General features: G+C 58.0%; 6 protein-coding genes across 6 annotated transcripts; 4 read left to right on the top strand and 2 right to left on the bottom strand.

The window, feature by feature from the left end:
- Positions 1–208: 208 nt before the first annotated feature.
- DL89DRAFT_292719 (uncharacterized protein) lies at positions 209–850 on the top strand (the record flags this gene model as incomplete). Its single annotated transcript, XM_040890336.1, has 1 exon — positions 209–850. The coding sequence occupies one exon, from the start codon at positions 209–211 to the stop codon at positions 848–850; it is 642 nt and encodes a 213-aa protein (XP_040743679.1).
- Positions 851–1,384: 534 nt separating this feature from the next.
- Positions 1,385–2,206, bottom strand: DL89DRAFT_204051 (L domain-like protein; the record flags this gene model as incomplete). The annotated part of the gene is made up of 2 exons (XM_040884040.1): positions 1,385–1,639; positions 1,775–2,206. Coding segments are annotated over 2 exons (687 nt in total), but the record flags the coding sequence as incomplete, so codon positions are not given.
- Positions 2,207–3,638: 1,432 nt separating this feature from the next.
- Positions 3,639–4,614, bottom strand: DL89DRAFT_267273 (30S ribosomal protein S8e). The gene has a single exon (XM_040887425.1). It carries the CDS (start codon positions 4,561–4,563, stop codon positions 3,781–3,783), a length of 783 nt encoding a protein of 260 aa, XP_040743681.1. The 5' UTR covers positions 4,564–4,614; the 3' UTR covers positions 3,639–3,780.
- Positions 4,615–4,796: 182 nt separating this feature from the next.
- DL89DRAFT_267274 (uncharacterized protein) lies at positions 4,797–5,813 on the top strand. The gene has a single exon (XM_040887426.1). It carries the CDS (start codon positions 4,913–4,915, stop codon positions 5,699–5,701), a length of 789 nt encoding a protein of 262 aa, XP_040743682.1. The 5' UTR covers positions 4,797–4,912; the 3' UTR covers positions 5,702–5,813.
- Positions 5,813–10,250, top strand: DL89DRAFT_151344 (uncharacterized protein). The gene is made up of 2 exons (XM_040883541.1): positions 5,813–5,918; positions 6,029–10,250. Exon 2 carries the CDS (start codon positions 6,034–6,036, stop codon positions 10,129–10,131), a length of 4,098 nt encoding a protein of 1,365 aa, XP_040743683.1. The 5' UTR covers positions 5,813–5,918; positions 6,029–6,033; the 3' UTR covers positions 10,132–10,250.
- A 119-nt stretch (positions 10,251–10,369) lies between these two features.
- DL89DRAFT_257332 (uncharacterized protein) lies at positions 10,370–14,809 on the top strand (the record flags this gene model as incomplete). The annotated part of the gene is made up of 1 exon (XM_040885522.1): positions 10,370–14,809. The coding sequence occupies one exon, from the start codon at positions 10,370–10,372 to the stop codon at positions 14,807–14,809; it is 4,440 nt and encodes a 1,479-aa protein (XP_040743684.1).
- Between the last annotated feature and the right edge of the window lie 346 nt (positions 14,810–15,155).

Consider the following 15,155-nt stretch of genomic DNA (forward strand, 5'->3'; position numbering starts at 1 on the left):
CACCTCTACCAGCACCGCTATGTCGGTCTTTGGGAAGACACGGGGTGCTGTCCGCCTCTGGGACCTGGTGGCATGGGCATCCTTGATCCCACGCGTGTTTAGTCGATCCGTAATCACCCAAAAATTTTAAAACGCCCATCCCAGCACAGCGGCGCGTTTTGCTCCTCTGCTCCTTCTTGAACCTGCATTCCATACACATATACTCGCAATGGGCAAAGACAGCAACACAAACGCAGAACGGCGGCCGATGCCCCGATCGATGGGCTTCGAGAGCCGCACACAGCACGCATACAAGGGCAAGATTATCAAGCAGCGGATTGAGCGCAACCAGAAGGCGCACGTCAAGCGCAAGTTTTACAAGACGGTCAAGGACGACGTCACTGAGCAGAGCGAATACTATAAGGGCCTGCTGAAGGACAGCGAGGACGGCAAGGAGGACGACAAAGAAAAAATGCCCGCCCAGGAGAGCGACAGCAAGGAGGAGGAGGCAGGATTCAGCCTGTTTACCGGCAAAAGCGTCAGCGCCAAAATTGTAGACAAGAAGACGGACAAGTCGGCTGGCAAGGCGGCTGGCAAAGCACCGTCGGCTGAGAAGCGCAAGCCGCGGACGAACCCGTACCAAAAGATCCTGGACGCACGCGAGAAAGAGATGGCGCGGAAGCAGGAGGAGCGCGAGCAGCGCGAGAAGGAGATCAAGCAGGCAACCAAGCGGCGCAACAAGTACGAGCATGACCGCAAGGTGCTGCGCAAGAAGCACAATGCGCGGACGTCCAAGGGCCAGCCAGTGCTGGCGAACCAGATCACCGACTTGCTGGGCAAGATCCGCAAAATGAACCACAAAAAAAATTGAGATGTGTACAGATTCTTTGCATTTGGTTCGAGAACACGAGTTATCTTACTGGGCCTCAAGTACTGGGAGCGCTGGGACGTCGTCCTCAAAGTGCATCCACACCGACTCTGGGGCGTCGAGCATGCTGCCCTCGGTGATTGTGTCTGCTGTTGACCCTGAGCGGATATGGCCTGAGCCCGCGCCATGGCATTCGGCGAGAGTCGCTTTCGGAACGCCAATCTGCTGCACAGACTCAAGCTGGTCTGCTGCCTGTGTCTTGCCCTTGAGGCTGCCTATCAGCCTGCGGATCCCTTGGCGCAGTGACGGCCGTTTCCGCCCCTCCACTGCGGTAGACATACTGCCATATGAGGACGAGAGCTGCGCCTGAGATGCGCTGGGCACAGAGAACATCGGGCTCTTGTACAGCGAAAGCGATGATGTCGACGAGTTTTGTGATGCTAGTGGACGGGAAACCTCCAACTTTGCGGTGGTGCGGGCAATGGCAGCGCTCTTCGCCTGGTAGTACGGCTGCTTGCAGCTGAATTTGCGAGGGCCAAAGAGCGAGGCAACGCGCTGCTTCTCTGTGCTCCAGTGCGGCTGGCAAAAGTTGTACTCGACGGGCCACACAGTCTTGTTCCGGTACAACAGGTGCCAGCGCCGGACACCAGCGCCTTCTGGGTACAGCTTGTGGCAAAAGTCGCACACCATCAGGCTGTCCAGTCTGTGCTGCAGGTGCTCGGGCAGGTTGCCGATGTATCCGGCATCGCTGTTGGCCAGTCGGCAGATGATGGTGTCGACCAGCGACGGTACCTTCCTGGTGGCCTGTGCAGACAGATGGTGTGTCTGCATTGGGCAGCTGCCAGTCTTGTCACACCTGGTGCAGTGCTCGGTCTCTGAAATACCCTCCTCACTGATGACCCCGTACTTGTACCGCGACTTGAGCACCTGAGAGGGCCGCTCAATATGGTCCAAGAGCCCCTGGCCCAGCGGGCAGCCATCCAGAGTCAGGGCTATCTGCCTGCTTGTGTTTGGCGCCATTGTGCCGTCTGGCAAGAACATGCGGGCCGGCAGTGCTGTGATCGGGTTTCCTGAGAGATTCATGCTGTCGATATTAGGAAGCTGCCACAGGCACATCGGCACAGTGGACAGTGCGTTCCGTGATGCATCGACTGTGCGCAGCGAGTGCATATGGCGCATTGAGCTCGGCAGTGTGTCAAGCTGGTTACCGCTTGCATTGAATGTGCGCAGCTCCTGGCAGTGTGTGATGGTGGCCGGCACAGAGGTCAGCCTATTGCTCGCCACATTCAGCTCCCGCAGCTGCTTCAGATGCCCGATTTCCTCAGGCAATATCGTGAGCTGGTTCCCCGACAAGTCCAGCACAGTGATATTGAGCGAGTACATTGCGATGCGCGGTAGTAGGCTGGAGAGATTCCGCTGCGAGAGATCCACGACGCCGTCTATGAGCTCGAGTCTCGAGATGTGTACTGCCTGATGTCTGCTAGAGGCTGGGCCTGTTGCCGATCCCGACTGTCTGCTGGTGTCTGCTAATCCACATCCGGATTTGCTACCCTGTGTTGCGCCTCCTACACTATCAGCTTTGGGTGTCTGTGTAGTCCTGCTCAACCACATGCTGCTTGCATGCATGGTTGTCTCTCCTGTTTCCGGTTTGGCAGCGAGCGAGATTGGCTGCATCTGGCGCGGTGGCTGAGTGTCGTCGATGGATGGGGGGAGGCTGTCGCACTGCACGGCAATAGACATGCGGCGCTCCGTGGCACTGCCTTCGGAGCTGGAACGGCCCCCGCCGCCGACCTGATGTGACATACCGATGACTACATCGATGGGATGCTGCTGCAAAGGCAGCTGTGATGTGGACTGCACAGCAGCCGCGTTCTTTTGGACACCATGCTTTGTCTTGCTAAACAAAAGCACCATTTTGCGTTGCCAAGGGAAAAATAGAGTATGTAGAGTGGATGCAAGCGATCACTGCGGGATGGAGCTATGGCCGAGATGCGAATAGATGCTAGACGAGGCCGACAGAGTAGAAAAAGGACCTAGCTGCGATGCCAAAGGAAAAACAAGAGAAGGAAGGGGTTCGCGAGCCAAGCAAAAAGCGACGAAACGCGGGTATCTGAGTATTTATATCTTTTTCCCAAGACATGGCTGCAGCATCAAACTAAAAAAATTCAGAATCTCCTTTGCAGGCCAACATGAACTGGTTGCCACCCAGTGTGAATCCCTTCCCCGCCCCCCCTCGCCCTCTGAACCCTACGTCTCCTTGACGTTCGAAATGTTTGACAGAATGGCCGTTTCAGCAGCCCATGCGTCTGGTGTATTTGCAAGTGTGGCGGTGTTATCCTGTCGTCCATTGGCGCTTTCACGCAAATCTCGGTCAATACTGGCAGGTACTCACTCTTGCGTGAAAGCGTGCTCAGGTGGTCGGGTTCCTGAAGATGCTGACTGGACGTAAGCGCGCCTAGTGGCGGAAGAATAGCTGCGAGCCCAAAGAACCTGGCGAATCGCAGCGCTTGGCTGGCTCCGCTCTATGGCTATGTTCCCGTGCTGGGCGCCTCCAATGCAAGCACTACCGCCATACGGTTCTGTTTACTAGGCTCTATTTACTAGGCTCTATTTGTACGTGCTGGTCGTCGGCTGTTGACGGACCCACGGCACCACCGGAAAGGAAAATACTTGCGTCATGACTTTTCGAACGCAACCTGTCGGCTTTTGCCGAGCCCAGCGCCATGTATCGCGGCATGTTTGCACCCAAGGTTCACCATCATATATAAACCGTTCGATATTGGCTTTGTGCCAAAGAAAATGCGCCCAGCAGCGATCGTCGGCAAAATTTAGCTAGCATCTTTGGTATCGAAAATGATCCTCCCTCACCACCTCGCAGCTGATGCCTTCACGATTGACAACGAATGGCAGTATATTTAGAAAACAGGTCGGTCTTAGACCAAGAGAAGAGCGTTGATGCAGCCGTCGTTCTCCGGGTTGTTTGTGATCTGAGCGTACTTGCCCCACAGCACCTTTCCGCCGGTGGTGACCAAGCCCAGCTCGGCGACATTGACCTCGATAATCGTACCCTTGGTCAGCACGCCCAGCTGCGTGTACATCGGGCTCTGCGGGTTCTTCTTGACGCCAATGATCGGCAGCTGGAAGGTGGCCTTGAGCTCGGGATGTGTGACATTGGCCTTCTTGTAGCGCAGCGCCATAGGGCGAATAAAGCGCTCGTACTTTGGCGGCTTCCGCGTGAAGCCGTCTCCCACAAACGTCGGCTTCGTCACCATGCGCTTCCACGACTTGCTCTTCGACTTTCCTGTCTTGACAACCTTGAACATCTCGTCCTCGGCAATGCCGCGGACCTTGGGCAGCGGCACATTCCACTTGCCGGCCTTCTCCTTCCGCTTCTGCTTCAGCATATTGCTGAGCACCTTGGCGCGCTGCTGGCCCTCGCGATCGAGCAGGTATGCAGGCACGGCGCCATCGGGCACAGCGTCGTCCGTCTTTTGTTTGGCGTTCTTCTCGTCGTGCATCTTTAGCGTCTTCTTCATCTGGATCTTCTCCGAGTGCCGCTTCTTGTTGTACAGCTTGGCCTTCAGGCCGTGCACCTTTTGCGCAAACGCCGCGTCCTTGTGGACCTGGCGGGCCTCACGCTTGCGCTTGCGCTCGGCGTGGTCAAGCCGCCGTCCGTGGCGCTTGATCGACTCCTCAATATACTCGTTCTGCGGCATGGAGGTTGAATGTGAAGTTAAATGAAGAAAATACTGGCTAGAGGACGAGAGGGCCAGCTACAGTAGCGTGACTGAAAAATAAAAAAGTTGACCATTTTTTTCCTGCTTGATTCGGATCGCTTGATTGTGATTCCACAGATTCAGCAGCGGCCATAATTCTGCCTGCAACCCGTGCCGCCCTAGGCAAAAGCCTGCGGGCCGGCCAGTGGGGTGTGGATTTCTCTGTTCGTGTCCAGGGAGCAAGTGGCATTGCAGTGAAGTCTCTACTGAGCTTGTCGTTTGCTGTAAAAACCTTGGATTTTTTTGCTCAATTTTTGGAGCGGACGTGAGTCTGCACACCCACCCTCCAATGCCAAAGAAGACCGAAAAGCTAGCGGTTGGAGCCACGGCCGCGCTGAATTTGCGCGCAGAGCTCGAGCGAGCGGTCGATGAGAGCAAAGGGGCTGCCGGCAGCCGCGCCAGGGCTTCCGAAAAGCGCAGTTCCGCTTGGGATGCACAGAACGAGGGCGTTCAGCAGCGCGCCTTGAAAGACATGCTAGAGCTGCAGGAGCAGAGCCCAGGCGAGGTAAGCGCGCGGATCCGAGCCAACATGGAGAAGAAGGCACGGATCTACGACATGCTCAGCACTGGGCGGACCGCAGACGGCCTGGACGAGGACACGGCTGCGCGGATCATGGAGGAGAGCTCGGTCGATTTTTTGAGCAAGCAGTACAGCCACTTACTGGAGCGGAAGCGCCGGAGGGCGGAGGAGCGCGGCGATGAGCTGGTTGAGATCATTGACGAGTTTGGCCGCACACGCATGGTCCCACGCAGCCAGGCGGGGCAGTATCAAGCTGGAAGCAGCAGCGACGACATCTCTTCCTCAGACGCTTCGGACGAGGAACATCTGCTGCTGTCGACGAGCAGGAGCCATGTGGCCGGCCATTATGAGCTGTCGTCCAACGCTGCCGAACGCGAGAAGCAGATCAGGAACCTCAAGGACCTGCATTGTGAGACTGTAGCTGCGCGCGAATCTGCCGAGACGAACCTGACGCTGCAGGACCGGCAGCAGCAGCTCGTTGACCATCGCTGGCACAAGGTTCTTGAATCACATGCGCGTGCGCTGCGAAATGCACGTGACCACACCAACCCCCAATAAACTGTACAGTCCTAGCGTGTACATATTGCCAGCGCTGGATTGTGGGCGCCAGTAAAAATTTTTGTACTAGCTGGTGTCATTGTTTCCTTTATATTGTTGGCATACCTGGCACAAATACATTGCTGTGTATACCAAATACCGAAGGAGTGCATCCTGCCCAATCTCGCATACAGCACACACGCCAGAATACCATAGAACACAACCGAATATTATTTAGGTAACTATCAAAATGAACAAATTACCAGCGCTGGCATAGGCGATACAGGGTATGGTCATTATTGCGTGTTGGCAGCCTGCCGCTAACGACATATGGACGTGCATATATAGTCAGAATGTCAGGCGACAAGCAAGGTGTAAACGGTAGCAATTTTACGAGCAGCACATCGGCGGCCGAGTCGCCGCTACTCTCGATCTTGAGCAGACTGGATGGAGCGGGCAGTGCCAGCAGCAGTTCACTTCTGGCTACAGGAACATCGCAGGCGCCGCTTGATCTGTCATCGCTGCTACCCTCCAGCAGCTCGCTTCTGCCATCGACCAGCGACGCCACAGCAAGCTCCACGACAGCGCTGCCACTGGACGCGGACCTCGACCAGCTCATGAAATCGCTGGGAACAACGGCGACAGATACACCAAAAGTGACAAATGACGAGATCAACAAGCTGCTTGACAGCATTGGGGTGGATCTGTCAAAGAGCGTTCCCATGTCAGCTGCGTCGCCCGTCGCCGGGACTGACTCGCTGCTGGCGCTCAGCCGGGATCTGGGAATCGACCTGGGCCCCTCAACGGCATCTCTGATGTCGCCGCCGCCGCCACACTCGACACCCATGCCTAACATCGGGGGCGTGCGTCCTCAGGTGCAGCCGAATGTTAGTGCCTCGCCGGCCACGCCATCGCCGCATCCGTCAGTCACGGTAAATGTTAACCAGCCGGTGCGTAGCGGCCCGATATCGATGCCGACCTCTCCGGCATTGATGGGGCTTGGTGGAGCTGGTGTGCCGAGGGCAGCAGCGCTGAACACTGCGAGTACAACGCCAATGCGGACTCCTCATCTTAACCCGTCGTCTACCCCGTCGACGCCGTCGGTAAGTGGTGGACAGGCAGCTCAGAGAACTCACCAGACATCGTCCTCTGCCTCAGTTGCTGTTCAAAGCCAGCGTCCGGCACAGCAGCCGCAATTCAGACCGAGTCCTGCTCGTCCTCAACGGCCCACCGCACCAAACACAGCCCGCAGACCTCCACCAGGCGCACAGCAGTATCAACAACAGATGCAGCAGCAGCAACAGGCGATGCAGGGTGGAGTACGGCCGAATATGTCCTTTAACAGCTCACCGAGCAGCTCACCGGCACTGTCGGCTACCAGCCAAGGGCAGCGTTCCCAGCAGCGCCCGCAAATGGCAGTTCCTGGAAACCGGCCGACTATGAGACCACGTCCGCATCATGGACCTGCAGGAGCCAACCGTGGACCGCGTGATTCGGCATCCCCGGCTGGCAGTCCTCGCTCTGGTTCTCCAGTCAACCAGAACAGGCCCCAGCAACAGAGACCACATCCGCAGCAGCAACAGCAACAGCAACGTCGAATGCAGACGCCGCACCAGCAGCAAGGTCGCCCGCCGCACCCTCAACAGCAGCAGCATCCACTGGCGCGCCCTGTGGGTAGACCACCTAACCGGCCGCCGAATGCTGGCGGTGCGTCGGATATGACCTCATGGCTTACTGATGTTATGCGGAGTCTGCCAGCAGACCGACAGGAGCGACTTGCAGAGCTTCTGCGCGGGTTCCAGACCGGCGCGATTCCGCCACAGGTGTTTTTGCAGCAGGCGCAGGAGATGCTGGGTGCACGGTTCAGTGATTTGGTGGCTGTGACGCAGAATCGGACGCAGCCACGGCCTCAGGCTCCTTCCCAGATGACTCAGCAGGCGCAGAGCCAGATGCGGCCAGTTGGGCTGGTTCGCCCCCAGGCGCAGATGGGCGTTGGGCCGCAGAACCCGCTTGGGGTCTCGATCAGCCGACCTGGAATGCAAATGAGCGGTCCCATGTCGTCGTCGTCGCCGGCTCCGATGCAGCAGGCTATGTCTGGGACAGCAATTTCACCGGTGCTCTCGATGCACAGCCCCGATGGTGGTCAGAACCTTCAGATGATGCAGCAGTTGCTTCTAAACCGGCAGCAACAGCAAGGAAACGCTGGCCAGCCCGGCATGCCAAATATGATGCCGTTGGCGATGCAGAGCGGCATAGCGCCCACGCAGCACCCGATGCCCCAGATGCCCATTGGGCTGAATCCTGGAGTCCCAGCGCAGGCACACAATTTTGACGATCTGATTTCCCGGTTCCGCACCATCATCACTTTTCCATCCATTCCTCACCAGCAGCTTACCCTGCTGAGCAACCAGCTGAATGCCTACACTGCTGCGCTGAATGACAGAACCGGACCCAATGCCAACATCCCAGACGAGGAGCGCTCAAAGAAATTGATGCAGATTAGTAGCCTTCAGAGCCTGATCGTGCGTCGGCAGCAGGGTCAGCAGCAGCCTCAGGTGAAGCAGGAGCATGGCTCCACACCGCTGGCTTCAGAACCTGGCTCGCGTGCGGCCAGCCCCAAGCCTGAGCGCAAGAAAAAGGGCAGCGCCGGCAAGGCCAAGGCTGATGGCGAGGGGAGCAAGGGGAAAAAGCGGGCTGCTGACTCGCGTAGATCTGATTCGCCAGCGCCGCGCGGTAGTGGGAAGCGGGCAAAGACAGGCGACGCGCCGGGACCCGAGCCCAACATCGACACGCTGGCAACGCAGCTTGCGCTGGCTGGACCGCTGCTATCACTCGACACGGTTTCATCAATCAGCGGGTCGCGCGGAGGAGCCAACACCGATCTGACGGCCGGATGGTCGGCGAACCAGATGGGCGACGATCTACCCGATGTCTATGTGGACATGGCTGCAACCTCATCCTCCCGCGTCGCCTCACGGGTGCCTGCTAGCCGCACCAGCACAATGGCAACCAACGATGATGCTTCGGACAGTGACGACGACCGCAACAAGACAAGGGAGCGGTCATCGCCCAAGCCGCAGCAGGCACGCAGGCCCAGGGAGAAGCGCGAAAAGGAGCGCTCGGGTACCGGCGGCGGGTCTGGCGGAGATATGTTCTCGATAGACGACGTCATTGGCTACGCTGGCGTCGATCTGCGCGAAGAATCTGACGTATTCCTCCATGGCCAAATGCCACACAGCTACAGCGACGCGCCAATGCACATTGACGACGACACCCCGGCTGTGCTTACCTACAGCATTGATGGGGTGGATATTACGCGTGAGCGCTCAAAGCCCGTCGATTTTGCCGACCGCAATGTGCTTGAGAAGCTGATTGCCAAGGCGTGCAAGAACGCGCATATCAGCGCGGTGTCCTCGGATGTGGCCCCGTATCTATCATGTGCGCTGCATGATCGGCTGCGGACTTTCATGGAGCTCGTGTCAGCAGCAGCATACCATCGCACGCGCACACAGACGCTGCCGCCGCCGCCATTAGATCCACTGACGCGCCTTCCGCTGTACAAGATCACGCCGAACCTGGACGTGAAGAAGCAGCTGAGTGTGCTGGAGCGCGTCGACAGGATCCGCGAGGAGCGGCGTGAGCAGGAGCTGCATGATCGCGAGCAGCGCAATCTGATTGAGCACCAACAGCCTGAGGGTGACGCCCAGAAGGACTCTGACGCAGCCGACGGCGGTGCTGAAGGCGGTAATGTCAGTGGTGGCAATGCAGCCGAGGCTGTGCCCCAGTCTGGACCGAGCGAGAATGGCGAGCCGCCGCGGCCTGCTTCGGCGATCAAGCGGCAGAAGAAGAAGGACGATGGAGCCGAGACACCGTCATACACGAGCAAGAACATGCCTGACGACCTGCGCAACAAAATTAGCAACCTGACAGCGCTGCGGGCCGCTGGCGGCGTGCGCAAATCGTGGATGAACGCGGCAACGCCGGCATGGCTGGCCAACGCGTCGTCTGCCAAGGCCACGCCGTCGCGAATGAGCACCCGCTCACCGCAGCTGTCAGCCAAGGACGATTTGGACGGCGTCAAGGCGTCGGACCTGCATCGTGCGCAAAGCACCACTGCCCTGCCGACGGGCAGCAGCTCAGGAAAGCCAATGCCGCTGGAAATCTCCATTGCTGGCCACAAGCGCACGTTCTCGGGCGTGGATACCCCTGGTGGTCAGGAGGCCGCGACGCCAGACAGCACAGCGCATGTCGATTCGCCGTCTGGATTCCGGAGCCAGCGGCTTCCGCCTCCTTTGCTGTCGCATCGCCCGACGTCTCTATCGACGCCGCTGACGGTCACTGTGCGGGACTGTCTGTTCTCGCTGGAGCGGGAGAAGCTGAGTGGTGTGCGTGTTGGCCGCGGTAGTGGCGAGCGTGTGCTGATCCAGGCGTACAACCGCTACTTTTTGTGAGATCCAAGAAAAAACAAAGCGACGTCCAAGCTGCCAGCCTAAAAATACAATGCTGATTTGATTATCAGGATCCCATCAATGAAACACGAAAATTTGAAGTGCGTTGTCGGCGTGTCCGGCGTGGTCCTTCTTTTGCTCTTTTGCTCGACTTTTCCACCTTGGCGTCGCATTTAGAGTGCTCTCTAGTTTACTTTTGCTAATTCACTTATACTACACAGCCTAGGGCGGTGGAAACTAGATGAATAGTGGAGCTCCACCGGCTGGCAGTCCGCCGCGGCCACCACAGCAGAGGCCAGTGCCGCGGCCGGCTCTTCACGGACCAGCGCTGCCAGGATTGCAACAGCCACAGCCAGTACAGAAACCACAGCCACCACACCAGCAGCAGATTGGTCAACGTCCACCAGTAACGCAGCATACACCGCCAAGACCTTTCCGGCCACCACAGCACCTGCCTCAGCAGCCCAGCCAGCAAACCAGGCCACGGCCATTGCCACCACAGACCAGCTCACGGCCAGCAAAGCCTTTGGGACTGCCAATGCATAGTCCAATTCGACCGCCAGCAGCACGGACAATACAGAGCCCGCCTCAGCAACAGAATGTAGCGCGTGGTGGGCGGCCGCCAACACAGAGACCTGTGCAGAGTTCCTCGCCACGGCCGATTCAGGCACACGCACTGCGACCAGCCTCACCGGCGACCCAACGTGTAGCACAGCCACCACAGAAGCAGGGGTCGTGGCCAGCTGAGTCCTCACCGCAGCAGCCAATCCAGAGATCGGATGCTCAGTCGCCGCCGCGGCCATCACCGAATCACTCGCAAAGGCCGGTACTGAGTCCCAGCCAGCGACCGATCTCACGGCCAAGGAGTCAGCCAACAACACAGCGGCCAGCGAATCCAACCCTGAGGCCCCAGAATGATCCGACCAAAGTCATAATGAAGCAGGAACTTAACCCACCAGTATATCGGCCGGTCCCGCGATCCCCTGCCCAAGCACCGGTTCAACCGCCACCGAAGCCAACCCAGCGGCATTCGCCGTTGTCACCACAGAGGATATCACAACAACAGGCCCCGAAGCCAGTACGACCACTGTCGCCGCCACCAAAGACACCGGGACAGGTTTCTGCGCGGCCAACACAACAGCAGCCTTTGAGGCCAGTACAGACATCGGCTCTGAATCCTCTGTCCCCAAACTCTCGAGACCAGGCTCCCATTAAGCTGACAGCGCCAAAAGAGGCAGCTACAGCACCAAAGCCTGATAACGAGCCGCTTCGACAGCCGGTAGCAAAAGCCGCCGAGCAAGCAAATAGCAAGTCTCAGCCTCCTCCAAGACAGCTGGGCGGCAAGCAGAAATCGGGATCGGAGCAGCAGCCAGTAGTGATCACGGCCAAGCAAACGAGTGGCCAGCCTGGGCATCCTGCACCAACACCGAAAAGTCGGCCAGAGCCAACCGAGAAAAAGCAGCCGATAATAAGGGTAGCTGGCCAGATTAGTCAGCATTCGCAACAGCCTGAGTCTCGACCAGGACCACCGTCGAAGAAGCGTCCTGCGGAGCCTGCACCAGAGCCATCTCGTGCCAAGCGAGTGTGTCCTACCGACTGGGACGATAAGGCAAGGACACGAGTGGAGTGCATTCTGCGCGAGCAGCTGGATTTGGAGCTCTACTTGAAGCAGAAGGAGATCAACACCATCACCGAGCGTCTGCAGCAGAGCGAGGCCATGCTAAGCGTCATCGAGAGCGCAATCCGATCACAACAGTTCGAGGAGCAGCAGGGCCAGATCGCATCGACAAATACGGCCGATGGATACTACAGCTACTTCCATGAGATGATGGAGTCGTCGGGTAATCGCGGCCAGTACCCCGTGCGGAATGCATTGCCGCCAAGCAGCGGCTATTCGTACCGGCAACGGCCGCGGCGAGCCGCAGCACAGGCAGCACAGTACATGATGGATCCGAGCGGCACCTTGTATGCACGGCGAAACGACGGGCAGACTGTGCGCATGGTCTGTCTGGACTGCCGACGTGACGAGTTTGCCAGCATGCAGAGCTTCCTGAACCATTCAAGGCTGCAGCACGGACTGGAATTTCCTAACTCTGAAGAGGCGATTTCTGTGTGTGGCGTTGTGGACGACTTGGGCTCTGACGAGGACAGTGACGAGCATCCCAAGGTGAGCCGAGCCACTGGGTCCCAGGCGCCACTCAAGGAGTCACAGCTCTCGGTGCTCTCGGCTAATCTGAATGCCGAGCAGAAGAACAGCATCACCGATGCACTTGAGTTCATCAACAAGCCGCGTGTACCCGACGTCGAGAGTAGCGATGACGACAGTGACTCGGACAGTCAAGCTGATAGACACAGCAACAAGCAGCAGAGATCCAAGGCCGGATCAGCAAAGTCCAGAGCCACTGCTGTTGCTGTTGCTGCATCTGCAGAGAATGCACCAGCACCCCTGGGCGACACCCGGTTCCACGTCATTCGTAGAGTCATGCTGGGCAACACGTCCCGGTATTTTGAGCCAGAAGCCCGGCCAGCGGGCAAGGAAAACAGCACACACAAGTGGACAATCTACCTGCGCAACAAGCCCGGCGAGCAGCCGATCGAGCAGTATGTGAAGCGCGTGCGGGTGTTTCTGCACCCGTCGTACCGGCCAGACGACATTGTTGATCTGTCACAACCAAAGTTCGAGCTTACGCGGTGGGGCTGGGGCGAGTTTCCGGTGCGTGTCCAGATCTTTTTTGTCGACAAGCGCAACAAGCCAGTCGACCTGATCCACTTGCTCAAGCTGGACAACGACTGGTCTGGCAACACGGTGCTGGGCGCCGAGAAGCCTATTGATTTCGAGATCGATCGACGCGGACTAGCTACTGGCGATTCGGCAGTGCTCAGCAATGAGCCAGAACCACTGCCGCCACCACCATCGAACCCGTTGCTACAGCAGCTGTTTGCTGAACTGTGTCGGGTGTTCCCACTGGTGCTGGCCGATGCACTGCCACATGATGCAAAACAGCCCGAGGTTCCAGAGCAGATCCTCGAGCTGGTGTCACCTAAGATTATCGAAAGGTGGACGTGGGGAGTTGCCGTCACGAGCGAGATCTGGAGAGAGTCGTGGCCGTTAGGCAGGCGTCTAGCTGCCGAAGCCCATCGGAACCGCGCCCTGATGGCTACACTGAGGTCGGCAGGGATTGCTGAGGTCCTGGGCGCTAGTGGAGGCTCTGTAAATACACCGGCTGAGTCCTCTGCCTCTGTCGCTGCCACCGGCTTATCTGAGCGGGTCGTAAGGTCGTTCCAAGCGATTCTAACTGCGGCCGGAGTCGATTCCAAAGCTACCGAGGATGTTCTTAAATCAGTTCGAGCGGCAGCCACCAAGCAGCACCAGCAGAGCGCCGATATGCTGAGCCTGTGGCTGAAGAGTAATATTACAAAGCCGCTTCGGGCTGACAAGGAGCGTGGACCACACAAGGCAGAGTATGCGTGGTCGCTGAAACGGTGGTTGCGCAGCAATGGGTTTGTCCCGATGCCAGCACTGAGCAGTACCGAGGAGAAGGTGTATCTGGCGGACTCTGCCTACGCGTACATGGCGACTGCTGGTGCAAAAGAGGCCGAGCGGCTTGAGCAGCTGGCTAAACACAGAAACCATGGGGGCGATATACAGTCCCGACCAGCGACGGTCCCTAGGTACCGGTTCTTCTGCCATGGATGCGGGGCACTGGAGTCGCGCGACGACCCACGGTTCATTGTGCGCAACGGCGAGCTGGTCATGGATGCTGGTAGCACTCTGCCGCCAATCTCATACTGCAGCGACCAATGCGAGAATCTTGCAGCAACCTCTGTCTCGACGATATCGGCGGCGGCAAATGCACTGGCGAAGCTGCCACAAGGGTGGGATGCGACTGAGGAGGAGGATGAAGACGCAATGCTGATGATCGACGACGATGCTGCCGCGTATTCCAACGCTGCCACACCGCTGCCGTCGCGTCCGTCGTCGCCGCACGGCCATGCTGGCTTTGTGGATGAGAACATTGCAAAGATTGCTGGGCTATTGCGCCAGTTTAACTCGGACAACCAGAGCGAGCGACAGAGCGAGGACCAGGCAGCCAAGCCAGAGCACAAGGACGAGGACCAGAAGGCCACTGCCCCATCCTATGACAACGATGACGGCAATGAAGACACCGATGACGAGCGCGACATGGATACCGCTGATGCTAATGCAGTCAACGATATGGAGATCGACTGGATCTGGTCGACTCTGCGGCCCCTGAAATTGCGATGTGCGCCTGCATCGCGATTTCTGGAGGCAGATCTGGCCAAGCCACGGGCAGGTGGAAAAGCGGGCTCTGAGAGCGCAGCTGCCTCGGGCTCATGGGTGCAGCTGCCAAACTCGAGCGACGAGGCGTTTGGCGAGGCGCTGGACCAGCGTCTGGTGGTGGGCCGCCTGCTGCTTGATGTCGCAAAGCTGTTCATGCGGGACTTGATTGGTGCGTCGGACCGAGCGATGCGCCAGAACCGAGCGGCTGTGGTTGGGCAGCAGCAGAGCAAGTCTTCGGAAACCCCACCCGAGGATGGCGGTGGCGATAGCCGGCTGTTGATGATGAATCCGCTTCATGTGCTGTCGGCTGTCAAGCGAGACCCCAAGTCGTTTGACGTGTGCTCCAACGCGTACTTGGCCGATGAACTGGAGCCCTAGATGTCAGAATGTACAGAAAACTGAAAACCTAAATCCATGACAATGTCTTGAACCATGTTTTGTCTTTTTATGAGTTCCCAATATGGCGGGCCTAATATTTGGAACTCGGTTTTGGAATGGTGCAATTGATACTTTCTCACCTGCTCTTCCTGCCCCCAGAGCAGCAAGATCTGCCAATGTCTTGGAAACACAGGAAATTCCGTGTTGCAGGTCTCCCGCAATTGTTCATGTGGCGCACTTGCCATTCCGATGTAAAACGGGCAATGCAGAGCAGCTCCCGGGATGACAAAGTTGCAGGTTTCTTTCAGCAATTGTTGTGAGATGAACTGCCGTGACCATGCTGGCT

Source organism: Linderina pennispora, assembly GCF_002104995.1.
Source record: "Linderina pennispora strain ATCC 12442 chromosome Unknown DL89scaffold_6, whole genome shotgun sequence".
Classification (NCBI taxonomy): domain Eukaryota; kingdom Fungi; phylum Kickxellomycota; class Kickxellomycetes; order Kickxellales; family Kickxellaceae; genus Linderina; species Linderina pennispora.

Excerpts from the sequence above, each read along its gene's own strand:
- DL89DRAFT_267273 (XM_040887425.1), bottom strand. The coding sequence starts at position 4,563 with ATGCCGCAGAACGAGTATATTGAGGAGTCGATCAAGCGCCACGGACGG.
- DL89DRAFT_267274 (XM_040887426.1), top strand. The coding sequence starts at position 4,913 with ATGCCAAAGAAGACCGAAAAGCTAGCGGTTGGAGCCACGGCCGCGCTG.
- DL89DRAFT_151344 (XM_040883541.1), top strand. The coding sequence starts at position 6,034 with ATGTCAGGCGACAAGCAAGGTGTAAACGGTAGCAATTTTACGAGCAGC.